The sequence below is a fragment of the Vidua chalybeata genome, chromosome 4, assembly GCF_026979565.1.
Source record: "Vidua chalybeata isolate OUT-0048 chromosome 4, bVidCha1 merged haplotype, whole genome shotgun sequence".
Lineage (NCBI taxonomy): Eukaryota > Metazoa > Chordata > Aves > Passeriformes > Viduidae > Vidua > Vidua chalybeata.
The window spans coordinates 44,592,900-44,612,605 of record NC_071533.1 but is presented as its reverse complement, the minus strand read 5'-3'; the positions used below and the strand labels follow the sequence as shown (position 1 = coordinate 44,612,605).

The following is a 19,706-nucleotide window of genomic DNA, read 5'->3' as shown; positions in this document are numbered from 1 at the left end:
TATGAGAACTGCAAAACAGTCCTAACATGACACTTTCAGACTCTGCAGTTATGGTCAGACATTGAAATGTGATAAGCTGTATATTCCTGGAAAATAACAGGTTTTAGTTGATTTATACAATACAGAAAGTAGATATTTGCAGTGCAAAGTGGTGTGTGTCACACTGTAGTATTGCTGTTAAACATAATGTTTGCAAATCCTGTAATGAAGACTGTGGAGGATTCAGCTAAGTAGTTCCATTGTGGTGACACTGCTGGGGGCCAACAAGACAATTCCCAGTTGCGACTTGTCATTTTTGCTGTTCCACTGAATTCTGTTAGGGCCTGTGCTTACCGTATTCTGATGCTGTATTTCAAAGCAAATGTTACTTGTACTTCTTGGGCTTGCTCTAGTGAGTTTAGATTTAAAAAAATCCAAGCAACCAACAACAAAACCTGAATAGTGTCACCATAATCTTTTGCAATTCTGAATTTTTCAAGTACTTACCAAACCATGACAATATGTCTCATAAGATGACTCCAGACAAGTTTATTCCAATAGATGTAACCAAAATTTGTGACTATTTTTCCTGCTGGTTTACAGTGTCACAGTAATCTGTTATTGTGATACAGCTATTAAAATAAAGCTCAAAATGCTAGCAGACAAAACCAGAAATTGAAAGTGAATTCTTCACATTACTTTGTGTACTACCATGATTTTTATTTTCCTCTCATGTCGATTTCACAGCATTGTGATAACAAGCTCAGAGATCATGGGTAAAGATATTCCAAGAAAGCAGACTTAATTGTCAAAGGCTGGTGAATTTTTTCCCTTATTCACATACTCACAACTGGTATGTCCTGCTGAGTAATGTTCACATCATGCAAAATTGCTTTGTAATATCAAAGCATTTGTTACACTAATTGACTGCAGTGGCTCACCCAAAGTAGCTGTACCTCAACAATTATGAAATGACTGTTTAAATCAGCAGGGGTCTTTGAGGTTTAATTAACAACCTTCACTAATGTTCAGTGAGATGAAATAGGAAGTATTATAATACATTATTATTAAAGGCCTGATCCATTAGCTTTAGATCTGTTGCATTAAGATTTTTTTTCCCATGCAAGTACACTATGAAATATCAAATGGAAAGATTTAAAATTATGTATTTATTAATTGTGTTTATCTTTTATGTTGATTACTCACTACTGTCTCTTAAAAAAAAAAAAAGCCAAACAGATATTATTGAATACTTCTTACTAGGAGCTCCTTTGACTTGTGCTGTCCTAAGATTTCTTTATATGCGATACTAAATGCATTGTTCCAGACCTACTTATCCTCCCTGACTCACAAATAAAAATTCAGGAACACAATTCACTTCTGCTCTCTTCTCTACTAAATAAGAGTTAAAAATACTACTTCTCAGAAAGAGTTTAAAAGTTCTGATGTAGGATTGAATATATCCCAAGTAACTGGCATGTAAATTTTTGTAAGAATTTTTTGTATAACAAACTATATACTGCAACATATGTAAATAAATTACTTGTGTTGCCCTCAGATTTATCTTTGCATTGTTTTTACTACCTTGACCCTTTTGAAAGTTCAGAATGGTCAGCATCTTGCTTATCTTCCAGCTATTCACAAACATGCTCACACTAATTCTTTTACCCCTGACCCTCTTTTTATTATTCATAAATAAGCATTAATTTTACCCCATTTTAAAAATTTGAAATCTGAGCAATAGCAGAACATGTATAGTGGCCAGGCTACCAGATCAAGCAAGACTTGATCTTTAGTAGGCACAAGCTTTGTTGACTCCTAGTTATTTTCTGCATATACATAAACATGTTTTAGATTTAAGAAAGTCCTGTCTTAGATTTAAGAAAGATTTGGAAGTCCTCAAGCAAAATTATTGAAATTTTGTTTTGCTAATAATCTCTGACAGAGTCAGTAGCCAGGAGATGTGAAAACTACGTGTATAAAGAACATGCCAGATGTACTGATTACTTAGTTTTTGTAAACCTGATTTTTTTGGGAGATAAAATAAGTCACAATTTCATTTATCATGCACTAGTTACCAGCCATGAAGGTGCAACTTCTCTTGCTTAGACAATACTGATAGTAACAGGGGAAACCTCTCAGCCATCTGGAGCCTCACCTGTTACTGTAAACTGTGGGGCAGAGAATATTTAATAATAGCCTAGGAAGACTTTGAGTCAGATGTATACTGAGCCAATTCAGATGCTCTTAAGTGATAAAACTTATACTTTGGTATTTTAGATTGCATTTCTGCTTAAGGTCCTCTTATTAGTAATAAGTCAAAAGTCAATACCAGTGTGACTTTGAAATAAATGGGTATGACAGTTGTGTACACATGCTCAGAGCTAGAGCTTGACCCTGAAATTTTATTGGTTGCAGAACAAGAGTTAAAAGATTATTTTTCTAGATTAATTACATGCTCACAACAGAAAATGTGATCAAGATTATCATCATTCTCTAACTTTAAATACTTCGAGAAAAAACCTAACTTGGAGAAACTCAGTATGATTATGGCACTATTTCTGCCGTGCTTTAAGGTTCCTTGTATAAAAGAGGAATAAGGATTTTCAATTACGAGTTTAGCATATTTAACTTTGGTGATTAACATGAAGTATCATCAGATGTAAATACAGTTCATTTAGGTAGTTACAGGTTATCTGTCTGCACGTGCTGTATAACTGGTAGGGTTCTCTCTGAAGCATGTTTCTCAATTTTGGAAAGAATTTTTTGATGCTTTTTTGAAATATTAGAAAACTATTAAACAGACCAAGATTATGCCCTCCTTGGGCCTGAATGTGATTTGATTGGGATAATCATATTAACAGAATTACTATTTTTGCTGAATCCTATCTTTGCCCTCTAAAACAACGTATAAGTAAGTTGCTCTTATGTACATGCAGCAACGGCACTTAGAAATCTAATTGTCTAAATTTCTGGCATTCTGACTCTGATGGCCTTGGTCATTGTTAGATCATAGATAACTCCCCTTTTGTAATGCTTGCTTTATCTAACTTTATATATTTTTATACCTTCTATTTTTCTCATCTCCTTCCTCATTATTCATCTTAAATATAAGTTGTAAATTTGGTAGTGGGAGGATCTCAATACTTTTCACTTGCATATCTGAAGTCCCTATTCATCATAGACATAATTAAATAAACATAGTAAATCTACCTTTATGACTACAAGAAAAGAAATCTGTAACAGTAAATCTTTTTTTTTAGTGCTGCATTATAGAAACAGAAATGTTTGTTTCACCTAAATTGAAAAGCCAAAGCTCACGGTTTTGGGGTTTTTTTCCCGTGCCCATTTGTGGCGGACACAAATCTTCAAAAGTCTTGGTTTAACTCAGAGGTGCTACTGATGAACTTTGATTTCACTCCTACTTTTTAAAACGTTATTTTTAAACCCAGATCTATTTGGGGGCAGATGAAATGGAGGGTATTATCATGCAGTACTTTGGTAAACAGTACAACATATCCTTGTTCCTCAAAACTTGTTCCATATCTTCCTGTTTCCTGTTTATTAGATTTTTTCCAGCTGATTTTTTTAAGTTTGTGTATATATATAGTTGTGTCAATTTTATATGCATTTTGATTGTAATGCAGAGACCAGTTTCTCTTTGAAAGCCTTTGATGCAGTTAGAAGAGCTAACTGAAGAGACATGCTGAAAATTCATAGTTGCAAGTGGAATGTATTACCCGATTACAGGGACTTTAACACTGTTAAACATCAACAGTAGCGAATAAGATTGGCTTTGTGTCCTGTGCTTCTGATTCTAAAATTTAAAAATTGTATCTAGCCAGGAAGAGGAAATAGTGCTTAATGACTCTTTTTTGAGTCATTAACAAACAGACTAATTAAAATAAACTGATGATTGTTTCTTGTCTTTTCAATTGAAAGCCTCATATTTTGAGGTCTGCATATGGCAACAGAAAGCAGCTGAGGCACTAGCACATACCTTGTGTATTCAAATCTTCTTTGTTACAAGTGTAAGTGATCCTTACAGTGTGCGCTGCACATAGGGTGCTTCCCTGCCTCCACTCCCCTTGCCAGCTAATACCCAAGGGCACACGGGTGAAGCAAAGCCTTGGATTAGAATCTGGCCTCCGGAAAGCTACAACCCCTGCTGATTTTAACACTCAGCAGATTTGGATGGTCATGTCAGAGGCAGCTTATTCCAGCCTTTACTGTAATCTGACTTAACTTCATTTTCACTCCCAGAGGTGCATTTATTTTTTCCCTCCTCCTTTCACACTGCTGGGAGTAGCCCGAAGGAGACATGTTGCACTGTTGTGAGCTGTAAGAACAGTGGCTGGGGCGAATGCTATATAGTTGTGCACTGTTTAGAAAAAGGGATGGTGAGCAGCAGGAACTGTTCTTGCTGTAAGAATTAACAATTACGTAGCTTGTAGAGAAATACCTTTGAGAAATTAGGTCCTGCTATTGCTCTGCCATTGAATACAGCATTGACATTGTTTATCTGTTGTTTTCACAACTCTGGAATGTTTCTAAACCTTAGGGAGTTTTGAGCTCTGTGAAATAGATGTTACTGTATAGTGTCTGGACATTAATAGTTATAGTTGTTGTTTTCAGCAGAAAGTTATAATTAAACTCTAACAAGACCCCAAGGGTGTGTTTATGTATTTCAGGATAACTAGTCCAACAGTTCGTTGGAATGGAAGGGGGTGAACTTGTTGCTCCACATCTGTTCTCTCAGTTTTTGCCCTTGCACTGGCTCTGTTTCTTCTCCAACACCACAGAAACTTGATTCCAGTTCCTTATAATGGCAGATTTTTTTGGTTTTGGCAGTTTGCTTAGTTGGATTGGCATGTTGGCTTGGTTTACTGTACAGTCAGATCAAGGGTGACAGAGCTGATCCAAGGATGAGAGTGGGGGAGTGTGTGACCAGGAAGAGCAGGGAGAAATAGGGGGAGCAAGATCTACTCTTTGTGTGCCAGCAGTCAGTTAGATCAGTTCAGTCTTACTGCATAATTATGTCCCAAGAGGTATATCTCATTTCTTAAAATGGAATAAGATCATACAGGCTCAGTTTGAGACAATGGTGTATTTTGTGATGTGCCTTCAGAAGATGGATATCATGTGCTGTGTAGCATATAGAAGGGGTCTTAAACTTTATCAAAAGATTATGGTCCCTTGTTAACTCTGATAGGCACGCTCTTCAGAAGCCTGTTCATGTCTCAGTTCTGTACCTTATTTTCTTGTGGGGGTGTAGCTGTGAGGATTTGTTCTCTAGGTGATACTGGGTAATTGTTCAGATAATCACGTGGTGGATTACCACATAAAAATCTGTCGTGCATTGTTTGGCTATGCAGGATGTAGCATTTGTCTTAAATTTTGGTGTTTCTTTTGTCATTATTTTTATGAGAAAAGAAGGAACACGGCATGCAGGGAAAGAGTTGGGGAGGATTGTTGAAGAGTTATGCATGAATCAGGAGCAGCATGCATGTTGTAAAACGACTTTCTTGTATGCAATAAATTAGCTATAAACTTACCAGGTATTTTTCTTTTAAAAACACATCTTTGATCAGCTGCATGTGTTCCAGGGTTACTTTCAAATTTGAAAGAAATCTCCTGAGTTGCAGAAAGACAAAGCAGTATGGGATTACTGCTGCAGGAGGTGAGGCAGCTTTTAAAAATACTGTGCATGGCCTCAAGATTGCTGTGTGTAATCTACATAAATCAGCTGTGTGTCATGTTTATCAGAGTTCCAACATCAATTGAGATTGAATACTGCTTGTATGAGGCACATCTATAAAATATTAAAGGAGAGATATTCCTTGCCTTAATGAGGGACAAAAGGCAGGGAGGAATCCTGATATATAAAGCAGCTTCTGTGAGTATAGCAATTTGTAATTTTTTACCTAGTGGTTCCATCAGCAGAAACTAGCTAGGCAAAGCAGGAAGTTGGATCGGTGTTGGGACCCAAGAGCCATTGAGTATAACTTCATGTTCAAAGAGAAATGCAGGAGAGTAATATGGTAAGGACTGTTCGTTTTTTTGTCAGACATAGTATCTTCTCAAGCAATTTTGGATTGTATTTTTTACATTCTCATTAAAATTTAAAAAATAGAAGAAGAAAAAATCCTTCACTTCTTCAGACATAAAAGCTTTTTTTTATGGTGTTGGAATCCACTTTTCTTATTGTGGTTTCTTTTGTGTAGCATTTTTGTTGTACTTCATTCTCATCAGGTGTCCCAAAGTACAGTGTTTAACTGCTAACCTTAATGCTTATTATAGTTTTTTCTTTTAACATTGTGCAATATATTTTTTTTAACAACTTCAGTTTAAACAGTTCTTCAGCAATACCACAGCTGATTGCTGAGAAAGGATTGTGCTCAAGGCTTGGAATTACATGCGTGGAAGGATAACAAAAGTCAGCTGCCTTTCTAGAAGGTAGTTCATTCAAGACTTAGAGTGACTGACTCCCCCAAAAGAGTTTCCTTTTTCTGAAGAAGCATGTTGCTCTTACTGTCTAGAAGCTTGCAGTCTGTGATTGCAGCAGCTCACAGCAGTTACGTGTTGCGATTCAGGATGGCCAGCAAAGCTTCACCAAGGTTCCTGCCTGACCAACCCAGTGGCCTTCTATGAGAGAGTGATTCCATCAGTGAAAAAGGGTAGGGTAACAGATATCATGTATCTGGACTTCTGTAAAGCATTTGACATGGGCCCCCACAACATCCTTCTTTCTCAACTGGACAGAGATGGATTTCATGAACCATTATCCAGTCATTAGATGGATAAGAAATTGCTTGGATGGTCACATGAGAGGGTAGGGGTAAATGGCTCAGAGTCTTGATGGAGATAAGTGACAAGTGGTGTCCCTCAGGGGTTCATATTGAGACTGGTGTTATTTAATATCTTCATTAATGACATAGATAAAGGGATTGAGTGCGTGCTTGGTAAATTTGTAGATGACACCAAGCTGAGTGGTGCTGTTGACACTCCTGAAGGATGAGATACCATCCAGAGGGGCCTGGAAAGCTCCAGAAGTGAACCCATGGGAATCTCATGATGTTTAACAAGACTGAGGTGTTGGTGGATGAGAAGTTGGACATGACCTGGTCATGGGCACTCCCAGCCCAGAAAGCCAAACGTGTCCTGCGCTGCATCCAAAGCAGTGTGGCTAGCAGGGGGAGGGAGGGGATTCTTCCCTCTGCTCCACTCTGGTGAGACCCCACCTGCAGTGCTGCATCCAGCTCTGGGTCCCCAGCACAGGAAGGACACTGACCTGTTGGAGCAAGTCCACCAGAGGGACACCACAATGATCACAGAGCTGGAGCACCTCTTCTATGGGGAAAGGCTGAGTGGGTTGGGTTTGTTCAGCCTGGAAAAGAGGTTTTGAGGTGATGGAATTGTTGCCGTCCAGTACCTGAAAGGAGCCTACAAGAAGGATGGAGAAAGACTATTTATAAGGGTGCATAGTGACAGGACAAGGGGGAATGATATCAAACAGAGAGGAGGTTTACATTAGATCCTGGAAGAAATTCTTTACTATGATGGTGGTGAGGCACTGGAACAGGTTGCCCAGATAAGCTGTAGATGCCCCATGCCTGAAAGTGTTCAGGACCAGGTTGGATGGGACTTTGAGCAACTTACCTAGTGAGAGGTGTCCTTGCCCAAGCACTAGATGATCTTTAAGTCCCTTTGAACCTAAACTATTCTGTGATTTTGCCTTACTTTTGCAAATGTGGAATGACTGTGTCTGCTTTATAAGTTATGTCATATTGTTATGAGTTGTACTAAGCCTCTGAGAAGATCAGTGTATTGTTTCCCTCTCTTTAGTAACGTGGGTTAGTTTGGAATAGCAGAAATAATAGAAGTTCTGCATGCCAAATTTACCATTAGCTTCCAGTCTCATAAAAACTTAAGCAAATTCATATGTAACAAAAAGTTTTACTTTCTTTACAGCTCCAAAATGGCTTAGGTGTCCTCATATGAACTTTGGAAGCGTTGTCTTATCATAGCTAGAGGCTATACCTATACATCTTGTGTACTAAGTGCTTTTTGTGGTTTTTAAGACCAAAACTGCTTCTACTGTGGCGAAAAGCATGTAGCCTGAGAAAGTATCTTGAAACTTCAGGACTGGGGAAGAGGGAGAGGACGGAAGGGAAATAATTCTGAAGGTTTGTTAAGTGCTACAATTTATCTATGTAATGATGCTTTCCTGCCTGATTGTTAGAATGTTGTGATGAAATATTTGTATTCTGGTAAGGGTTTTAACATTGTGTTGAAAATACATTTAATGACACTTTGGAACTGGGAATAAATAGTAAGAATTTGTGTGTTTATGCTGATGAGAATCATTATCTTCATAGCTGGAAGGAGCATCTTGCTGTGTGAATTTCTAGGGAAGGAAGGGTAGAAAGGGAAGCAAAAGCTTGGAAAGATGTGGAGTCTTAGTAAAAGTATATTTCTCTAGCATCTCCTTTAGAATAGTTGTATACTACATAGATCATACTACTAACAGGAGAATGTAATCTCAGAGTTCTGTATCTTAGATGCAGAGCATCAGATTTTGTAGAGTTGTCCTCTTCATGGTGCTCTAAGGAAGCCTTTCTACCACACTCACTGCTGCCTGTTTTCTCACTTGGTAAAAGATTACAGCTATTCAGACTATTCACCTGTTGGATCAGGCACTCATGGCAGCTCTGCATTCAACAAAACCTCCTCTTCAGCTTCATATCTTCTTCTATGTCTCTTCTCCATCGTAAAATAATTACTTATATTCCAGTATTTGGTGTGCCAGCAACTGTTGGCAGAGTAGGAACCTGACATAGTTTCAGTGGGATTTTTACTGTATCTAGATAATGACCATCATTTGTAATCTACTCCAAGTTCTGCTGTGGGTCAGATGCAATTAGTATAATGCCATCTCTGATGATGGCATCTCTGATAATCCCCTGGAGAGAATTCCAATTTAGCACCTTGTGATATGCATAAAATAATCTTTTACTGTTTGTGATGCATTTATAACTCTCAACTTTCCTTTGCCTTCTGTGGCATAGGATTGCATGCTCCTTGTAGTTTGGTACTGCTTCATTTATAGCAGGGCATAAAACCAATTCCTCCAGAGCAAAGACAAGGTTTTGCCCAACCCTACTCACTCAGATTCAGGAAACTGTGTCATCACATTGGAACGTTGTAGGAGATTAATAATTAAGCTGTGGGTGAGATTAATTTATGTCCCCTTGCTTTGCCAGAGGAAGCTGATTTCATGTGAAAATAATATTTTAATAATACATTCTGTTACTGTCTTAATTCTGAGAGCTAAACTAGTTATCACACTGTGAATTTTGTTAGTATCTCTTCCATAAGATCACCTTGCCCTTTCAGCCATCCAGGCATGTATCTTAGACTTCTAGTTAGGAGAATTGGAAATGGCAAGGGAATTGAATCCTTTATCCTAAAGCAAGGTTTTCACAATCACCTCTATTATCAAATCTGATTTAAATTGTTGTTGTTGTTAGCCTTTTATTAATGGAAGCATAGGGAATGCTTCCTTTTATCTGCCTTAAGAGAGACTAGCAGCAGCTTTGGGAAGAGATTTATAGGGCTTAGCTATGGGAAATAGATGAGGGGGAATTTAGACTGGGGAAAAAGGTATTAAGCTAAAGATGGCAGCTAGGCTCACATAAGAGAAAGGTATTGGTGTTATTGGAGAGCTGTCTGCTACATTTGCATTGTCTTCTGTACTTTTCTTTTAATCTTTATAGAATTTGTAATAATAGTTGTTTGTGTATCTTGAAAATTATAGATTGCATTTTGTCTTAATGTAAATTTTATATTGTTTTCTTGTTTTGTCTTTCACCACTAAGAAAATGTGTGAATAAACAATATGTTATATAGTAGGCATCAACATGACCTCTTAAGCAATAGATGACTGAGGCGCCACTTTGGTCATAGTGTAATGCCAGGTGTCACACTGCTTCTTCTAGATCTTAGAATTCACATTTGTAAAGGGAAAAGGCACATTTTACTTATATATAAATCTAATTGTGCATTATGATGAGGGCTTGGGCTGGTAAACTCAGCATTTGTAGCATTTGGACGTTTACAGGTAGGTCCTTTGACAAGCTATTTGTTTGTTGGTTTTGGTTTTTTGGTTAGTTGGAAATTTCGGCTGACAATACCAAGAAGCTCAATTAAAGAAGCCTGGAAATAAAAACAAACAAGCCAACAATAAAAAACCCCAGGTTAAAAAACCCTCTATCTGTCTAAACATCCCAGTGTCGGTCTAGTGAAATGAATTCTGGTGTCTCTCTAAACTGATAGAAATCTTCGTCCACTTGAGCCTTTGTCTTTATGAATAGAGATTACTGTGGTGTGCTGTATATTGTTGGGCAAATTATTTTGTTCTTAGTCAAAAAGTGAGAACTAAGAAAAAAACCCGAATATATTATGGAATTTATGACATTTGAAAGCTTAAAAAGACTATAATCACTTTTGAAAATGGAAAAATTCTCACTACCACCCCACCAACCTTGGTCTTTATTTTGATCAGTGCAGTAAATATTTGTGGGGCTGTTTCTCTGCAAGCTTCTTGTGAAGAAACTAACTAGTGATGACAAATGAGCAGAAGATATTTTATTTATACAATGTTTCCAGTTTTTATGACCAAGGACTACTCTGTGATTTACCTGAAAAAAATACATTAAAACAAAATATGAGTATTTGTTTGTGTTTTTGTTGCTTTTTCAATGCACATATAATCTATTAACAATGTATTTTAGTCATCCTTGCTTTATTATTCTACAAACAGATTTTCCACCAGTAGTTCATAAAGTGTAATAAAGTTAAAATTAAATGTGTGTTAAAGTTGCTCTTTTTTTCCACTTGCTTCTATTGAAGTTTTTCTGGAGCCGTCTGCATACAAAACAGAACAATAATTTGACTAGGACATTCCTATTTAACCAATGGAAACACAAAAGTCACTAATATATAAATTTAACTTACAGCTGAATTACAGTAAAGAGGAGTGGTATGCAGCATTGAGAGACATAAATGACAATACAATACACTTATTATGGGAAGTGTCTTAATTAGCTGTTCAAAAATTTATGTGCTATGAATATAGTTTGAATACTTAATTTATCACAGAATTAATTGATTCCTGTGTTTCTTTGCTGCAGGAACTCATTATACAATGACAAATGGAGGAAATATCAACAGTTCAACACATTTACTGGACCTTCTGGATGAGCCAATTCCTGGAGTAGGAACATACGATGATTTCCATACCATTGACTGGGTTCGAGAGAAATGCAAAGACAGAGAAAGGCATAGACGGGTACTTGAGATAAATAATAGTACTTTTTTAGTTGGATGTTGGAGTTAAGGTCTGATTTAGTAACACATACAAATAGATGGCATGTCCTTTAGATATGTACATAGTTCCATCAGCTAGAATTACTTGAATACTGTTTAAAAAGCACTGCTTTGTTGGATACCTGCAGTCTTGCAGCATTATTATAACTTGGAAAGGAAGTAGTAATTTAATAGAGCGGGACTAGGTCCCTGTCCCCAAATACCATTTTTAAAGTACTGCATTTTTTGCATGGCTAGTATATTTAAGGCTATTTTCCAGTGTAGATGTATTTGTAATAGTAGAGTAGTGGCTTTGGTGGTACTTGTGTAGAAAAGTGAAGCGTGATGTATATTGCTTTTGTACTGACACAAGTGTGTCTGTGCCACTGCATCTAAGTGCACAGAGTAAATAAGGATAAAATAAGAATAGCAACTTTTTCAGCACAATAACTTCAGATGTCATTACTAATAGTTGTCTAGAAGTACTATAGAGTAGATATAAATTTTTTGTTTTATTTTACTTTTACGTGTTTTTTAATCTAAGGATGTTTATATTTGAAGTAGAAGTTCTAGAATTTGAATCATATGAAATAGCTTATTATTAGTATGCTAACAGTTTAATTAAGGTTCAAAAAATATTTATTCTATAGGAAGGAAATAATGTTAAAATTCACATTTTAGGTGTATGCCATAGAAGGTATTCAATTATCCTAACAATGTATTTCCTGGATTTTAGTTCTTTAAATTAAGCAAATATATGTTTCTCTGTCAGTTGCTTGATGTCTGAATAATTAAGCTGATTTATCTATGTAAAGCACTAAATACAAGCAGAACACTTGTGGTTTCAAGAGAGGGTTTATTTGCCTGCAGTTTGCATCATGCAATTTGTATGTCATGCTCCGTTTTGTTTCATTATTCATATTACTGAAATACATACAACGCTACATATCAATTTCTCTTTGCAGATTAACAGCAAGAAGAAAGAATCAGCATGGGAAATGACAAAAAGTTTGTACGATGCATGGTCAGGATGGTTGGTAGTCACATTAACTGGTTTGGCATCAGGTAAATGAAAACACGATTCTTTTCTTATATTTGTCAGCAAGTATAGTTGTTGTGTTTTTTCTTTGTTCTCCACCAACCCAGCTAAGATCTGGTTCAGTCTACTACAACAATTCCATAAGGGAAGAAAAATTTTACTATCTTGATTTACAGGCTTTTTGAGGTGAAGGTTTACTGATCAAGTGGGAACCAAAATCCTTACTGAATTTAGAGAGGGTTTCTCAAGTGTTTTTGAATTTCCACCTACTAAACTGTCAATGTTCTTTAATCCTGTGATTGACATTTATATTTTCCCTTTCTGTAAAATTTTGGTTTTTACCTGTAGGATTTCTTGTGACAATGTTGATTGTAAAAGTAGCTCTGGTATATATGTCCTTTTGGTAAGCACACTTCCTTGTAAAGCATGTGTTTATGGATTAGTGAATTCTAGCTATATGTTTATGCTGGTTTATGTTGGTTAGGTTTACTGAGGTTTTTCCACAGAAAATACTGACTTTAACAGGTAAAGTTTGTTGAACTACAATTCTCTCTTTCCTTTTTAACGTATTTTAGAATGGATTTTACAACTAAAGCCATCCAATGGTTTGTGGCCCAGTGGTCAGGCAATGCTGTTGCTTTTTCTGTTAGTATAGTTTGAAGAGACTAAAACCTGCAGTAAGGAAAGGTCACAAACTTTGTGCCCAGTTTTTCAAAATAAGTATTTCAAATAGACATTTTAGATTAAATGTTAGGAAAGTTAGTTGTGGAGTAAGGCTATGCCTATTAAAAAGCATAGTAACAGTATAATTACTGCTTAGGTATATACATAATCACTTTCACAAATCACATATAAATTAATACATATGCAAAGTTTGTAGCATGTTTATATACTTCTGGATGCTCAAACCAGGAGTGCATAATTACTGGAAAATGTTTATGATAATTTCAGTGGGAACATGCAGTGTAGTGTTTCCAATCCCCTAAGCTGCTGTTTTTTAATATTCCTTTATTCTGTTTTTGAGTAACAAAGTGAGCAAATTCTGATTTTGAACACTGGTAGGTTTTTCAGTTTCAGATACCTTCTCTTGTATGTGTAGTGAATCTTAAATGGTACAACCTTGACTTCAGTGACAAGGAGATCTTATGTTTATGTATTTTAATAATTTGGTTGACATTCTGTTCTACGGAAGTACTGCTTTTGACTTGCCAACACATGGGCTAGAATCCTTTCCCACCTTTTAGACAGGTCAATCCCATCTCTTTCCAGCAGGCTTGGTGCCATATAAACTGCTCCATCACACAAAAGTAACAGTTCTCTTTTTACTCTTAATTCCTTGGTTTCAGTGGACTGTTGGAGAACTGTGGTATAAAGAAAAAAAAAAAAGGAAAAAAAAATCTAATTTAACTTGGGAAATATACAAAGTACTTAATTCTTCAAATTATTATCAAATAAGTCTTACCATAACAAAACCAGGATATAATCCTGGAAATTAGTAGTATATTAAAGTCCATTTAATTAAGTCAATGCTTAATACTTCAGTTAATACAAGCACATTCCTTTATTTTAGCTGTGTGTGTTATTTCTGTTTACCAGAACATTGATACAAAACTGTTTCTACAACAGGGGCATTGGCAGGATTAATTGACATAGCTGCTGACTGGATGACTGACTTGAAGGAAGGCATTTGCCTTAGTGCTTTGTGGTTTAACCATGAACAGTGTTGTTGGGGTTCAAATGAGACCACATTTGAAGAGAGAGATAAATGTCCGCAGTGGAAAACATGGGCAGAACTAATAATTGGGCAAGCAGAAGTGAGTATTCTTTGATGGTCTCTTCAACAGCTTGGCTGAATAGGGAAAAAAAATAATGGTCTTAAGGTTAGGATTCTAAATATGAATTTGGGTTGTACTATCTGTGCCATTTTTCAGCATTTGAAATGATTACTAGATTATAGTGTAATAAATGTGTATTTCATGAACTGCAAGGGGGCTTGGAGTATTGCAAATGTAAGGAAGTTATGAGATATAGAACTGTTAATAACACGAGAATTTCTATTCTTGATCATGGCTGTATGTAAATTAAATCCATGTATGGTGTTCTCTGATAACTAATAGATTTGTTTTATTTTTTCTACCAAGTTTTTTTTAATAAGGAAGATTTACTCAATATTCACTAGATTTTAGCAGCCTTTAGGTATTTAAAATTCACTTGTTCTTTGTTTTTTTTTTTTTTTTAATAAGATGAAGTGTTAGAACATTTTCTACCTTTTCTAACACAGTCTGTGCTAATGTGCAGGTGTCATAGCTTTATGTTTTTCAAACAAAACTCTCTCTTGGCAACAATTATTGTGCCTCAAAATGTGTGTATAAATGTACGTGCAGCAACAGTACTTCTGGGTTATTTTAAATAGTGATTTTGTTCTTATGTCAAATCTATTTTCTGACTTTTTGTTTTTCCTTTTAGGGTCCAGGTTCATACATAATGAACTACATCATGTACATTTTCTGGGCTTTGAGCTTTGCCTTCTTAGCAGTTTCTCTGGTGAAGGTATTTGCTCCCTATGCCTGTGGCTCAGGGATACCTGAGGTGAGGTCTAATTAATATATATATTATAGGTGTTTCATATTAATGTGTGGATTACTGCTGCCTTAGTGGGTCAGGGGAAAGGCAAGAGGAAGCCCCCTTTGCCTTTGAAGAAATATATTAATACAAGCATTCAAACTGAAAACATGTAATTTTGCTATTTTTTTCTGAGAAAATGCCCCAAATTTAAAAGAATCTCCTGGGTTAGTAGATTTTGCTTCTGTCGGGACCACTTTTTAAGGAAGCATTTGGATTAGTATACTTCTGAAGAATGATTTCCAAACCTCCCCTAATCCACACCCTCCCTATGGTGATAAGAGAGCAGTGATTCATTGACACAATGTAGGTCATTTGATAGAGCAATCAATCTTTTGTTGCAATGGCTGTAGTGGCCTTGACTAGCACAAACCAACAGACAGTCACAATGTGAAATGTGTAGTATCCTCAAAACCTCACTGTTTACAATTGCTACTATCCACAGAATGGGAGAGAAAAATCCAAAGTCAAATCAATTCTGGTCAGTCTCACTTCTTCAGTTTTTCTGTAAATACATTTTTTTAAATCCACCTCTGTTTAAGTCTGGAGTAGTTCTGTGCCATTATTCCAGAAGAAATTTAATCTTAAATTTTTAAATCTAGCTGTCTATACTTTCTAGACACAGCTGCCCAGTATTTTGTGTACATCCTATTTATGGACATGTTGTCCTATGATAGCTGTATATTATTTACTCTGCATGGGCATATTTTCCAGGCTTATAATATAGCATTGTTAAGCACAGTAATACCTTTGGCAAGTGACACGTTTTCCTGGTGGAGATAGGCTGATCTTTTCCATCTTTATGTGAAGAAATCTGTTGATTTTTATGTAGTGATGGTAAAACATGACGAGAAAACAGGAGTGATTGTGGTGCAAGTTGGGATATTGCTGCAATAGATGATCTTGAGTATGGTTTTAGCAGATTTATTTTTCATTTGGAAATTTTCTGCCTTTTGCTCAGTAATTTACATAATAAACTAATGAATCTAGTCTTAGAAGGTGCTGCTGATTAATTTTCTACTAAATGTAATTGATACTGTAGTTGTATGTTATTACCCAGTGTTTTAGAGTAAGTTGCAAAGCTGCAAAAAGTTTGCAAGGTTGAAAAGCTTCTGGCAAGCAGATAGATTGAGTGTGGCCATCTGAATGATACATGTTTTAAAGTGTGGCAAAGTTAGTAATTTGAAAAGGCTGGCTTTGGAGTTCTGCAGCTAAAATTAAAGGATGAATTATTTTCTGAAAACTGATGAATGCAGTAACAGATACAGTTTTTTATTTCTTCCAGATAAAAACTATTTTGAGTGGCTTCATCATCAGAGGTTACTTGGGGAAGTGGACTTTGATGATAAAAACCATTACTTTAGTCTTGGCTGTTGCATCAGGTTTGAGTTTAGGAAAAGAGGGTCCTTTGGTACATGTTGCCTGCTGCTGTGGGAATATTTTTTCCTACCTCTTTCCAAAATACAGTACAAATGAAGCTAAAAAAAGAGAGGTAAGTTCTTGAAAAAACATTTCTAGAATGTATTGCATATTGATGCATTTACACTGATTTGTTTAAAAGATGATCTTTGTTCTCTTAGAAAATGTTTAGTGATTATCAATTGTTATTTATTATCTTAAAAACAATGTATTATCCCCAGTATTCTCACAGTTAATAATTTCTATGGCAGAGTCAGTTTGTATTTCTTCCACTTCAGAGACCATTTGGTTTTATTTAAGTTCTTTCTGTGCTTGTCTTTACATTTTGGTAATTGATGAGTGTCTTTAATTGTGAGGACAGCAGAGTACTCTGAACCATGAACAAAGTGTTTCTGGTGACAACAGTGTTTTTTGCCCTGTTTCAGTTCACTGTTGTTGATGAGAGTGTGGTGGGTTAGACTTGGTGCCAGCCAAGCAGTTCTCTCACCCCCCTGTCCTGTGCAGAACAGCAGGAGAGAGTAAGATGAAAAACTCAGAGGTCAAGATAAGGACTGGGAGATTCCTCACCAGTTACCATTACAGGCCAAACAGACCAGACTTGAGGAAAAGTTACTTGACTGCCAGTAGTAGAGTAGCAAGAAATGAAAACAAAACTAAATGTATCTTGCCCTCACTGTCCCTTCTTGAAAGGCTCAGCTTCACTCCTAACTCTTCTATCCCAAAGTGGCACAAGGGGATAGATACTGTGTCTCTGCTGCTCCTTCCTCTTCATACTCTTTCTCTGCTCCAATGAGGGGCCCCACCCATGAGAGACAGTCCTTCACAAATAGCTTCAGCATGGGTCCTTTCCTCAGGGTACAGCCATTCAGGACTGCCCCAGCCTGGATCACTCACAGGCTGCAGTGCTTCAAGAAACCTGCTCCTGCTTGGGCTCCTTTTCACAGGCCATGACTTGTGCTAGGAGCTTCCCAGGAGCTTGCAAGGGCTGCAGGGTGAAGATCTGCTCTGCCATGCATCTGCTCTGCTCTATCATCAGCAAACTTAGCTTATAGCTATAGTGAGGTTTTGTTGTTCATGTTTACAACATAGACTGTGACAAACCCCCTCACCTTTGTTTTCCAGGTGTTGTCAGCTGCCTCAGCAGCAGGAGTTTCTGTAGCCTTTGGTGCCCCAATTGGAGGAGTCCTTTTCAGTCTGGAGGAGGTATGTCAAGAGATGGCACTCTTGAAGAATAAATGTTTTAAAAAATCTCTCTTAGTTTAAATAATTTCAGACTCCTTTAAGTTACGGAGTCTCTCCTAAGAAGGAGATTATTTTTTAACCCATATTTCAAAGCCAAGAGTCCTGCTACCAGCAAACTCCTAAAGATACATATGTTTTTAGTGAATGTCAGTTTTACTTTATTCTCACTTATTTTATTCTGGAAAAGGGCTGAGTGTTAATAACTACAGTATACATACAGATGGAGACACAGCAGCTTTTCAGTCTAGGAGTTTATTCTGAAAAATAAAAGAAATGGGGCTCTTAATATTTGAAAGGCTTTCAAGACTTATTGGACAGTTTTGTAAAGCAAGTTTTTAAACATTACTTAAAGCTTCAGACACTAAACACAATTATACGATAATTAACAAAAATATGATAATTATTAAAAGGGCAAATATACTATAAAACTTACCTGCAAAGCAAGCAAATTCTCTTCTCCAAAAAATGTTTTATGCTAAATTAGTTTTAATTGTAATTTTCAAAATATGTAAGAATGTTATCTCTATCATTGGCATTTTTAAAGACAACTGAAGCCCTAAAAATCTCTGAATTGAAAAGTAGGGAAGATATTCTTTCACATGTAATTTTATTATATTCTGTGGGTATTTTGAGGACTTCCTCTGTTGCCAGAAAATGCAGAAGAAAACTGTCTTAAAATTCAAATCAGGCTATGTGGGGCTTAAGAATGAAATTGCATGTTCTGAGGCCTTTTAATTTTTTTTGTTAGTTTTAATCATACTTCTTACAAATAACAGATCTGTGATAAACCTTTCAATATAGGCTGAAAGGAGATGGAAATATTAGCAGGAAATCTGAGAGTACAGCTAGTATTCTGGTTCTCATGAAGGCTAGTAAGAGACACAAAGCAGAGCAGCTTCTAAGCATAAATTGCAGTGCATAATTTCCTAACAGTCTTAAAACAGCAGTAGTTTCAACATTACTGTAGTATTGACTTAAAATCTGAGTTATTGAGCTTTTTAAAAATGCAGAATGTGCTGGAGTGCCAGTCCTCCAAGTGATAGGAATAATTTTTTTAGCTTATACCATGTGAGCAGCAGTATTCTAACACATGCATGAACCTATTTTTCCTAGTCTTTAATTGAATCACTAATAATTCTCATGTATTGTCTTTTGCAGGTCAGTTACTATTTCCCACTGAAAACTTTATGGAGATCGTTTTTTGCTGCTTTAGTAGCTGCATTTGTTTTAAGGTCCATCAATCCTTTTGGTAATAGCCGCCTAGTTCTTTTTTATGTAGAATATCACACTCCTTGGTACCTTTTTGAACTGCTTCCTTTTATTCTTCTGGGAGTATTTGGTGGGCTCTGGGGAGCATTTTTCATCCGAGCAAATATTGCATGGTGTCGTCGACGCAAATCTACAAAATTTGGGAAGTATCCTGTCCTGGAGGTTATTATTGTTGCAGCAATAACGGCTGTGATTGCGTTTCCTAATCCATATACAAGGCTAAACACCAGTGAGCTTATTAAGGAGCTCTTCACAGACTGTGGGCCATTAGAATCCTCCTCGCTCTGTGACTACAGAAATGATATGAATGCAAGCAAAATTGTGGACGATATTCCGGACCGCCCAGCAGGCACTGGAGTCTATTCAGCTATATGGCAGTTGTGTTTAGCACTCATATTTAAAATAATCATGACAGTCTTCACTTTTGGTATCAAGGTACGTGTGAATGCAGTAGCTCTCGTATCTGCTGTGATCATTTAATTATTGCCTTTCTCATTTCCCATCTCTTGAAGCTAGAAGCTTTGTTTACTTTTTTTCATGTTACTTCTTTTAAAAAAAGGCCTTTTTACTTTTGGTTAATAAGCAAGTCCTGTAGCAAAGAGGACTTTAATTAAATTCAGAATAGCCCTTTGTTCAGCTGAATAGAAATGTGCTAAATGCAGTAGGGAGCAGTAACTGTGTGGATGGATGGCTGTTTGTATGGGCCTGATTCAGCAATAAGGGATGATTCTAAAATTTCCAGGAGCAAAGTTCTAGCATAACCACTCAG

The 19,706-nt window shown here is 36.5% G+C and overlaps 1 protein-coding gene across 5 annotated transcripts in view; it reads left to right on the top strand.

The window, feature by feature from the left end:
- CLCN3 (chloride voltage-gated channel 3) overlaps positions 1 to 19,706 on the top strand; it is a 59,316-nt gene that overhangs the window by 25,983 nt on the left and 13,627 nt on the right. For all 5 annotated transcript variants that reach the window (XM_053940036.1, XM_053940034.1, XM_053940037.1 and 2 more), the window contains 7 exons: positions 11,172 to 11,329; positions 12,312 to 12,411; positions 14,012 to 14,199; positions 14,852 to 14,974; positions 16,293 to 16,499; positions 17,549 to 17,629; positions 18,827 to 19,372. In XM_053940036.1, coding sequence (XP_053796011.1) covers positions 11,172 to 11,329; positions 12,312 to 12,411; positions 14,012 to 14,199; positions 14,852 to 14,974; positions 16,293 to 16,499; positions 17,549 to 17,629; positions 18,827 to 19,372 — 1,403 coding nt within the window. The remainder of the gene's footprint in view (positions 1 to 11,171; positions 11,330 to 12,311; positions 12,412 to 14,011; positions 14,200 to 14,851; positions 14,975 to 16,292; positions 16,500 to 17,548; positions 17,630 to 18,826; positions 19,373 to 19,706) is intronic.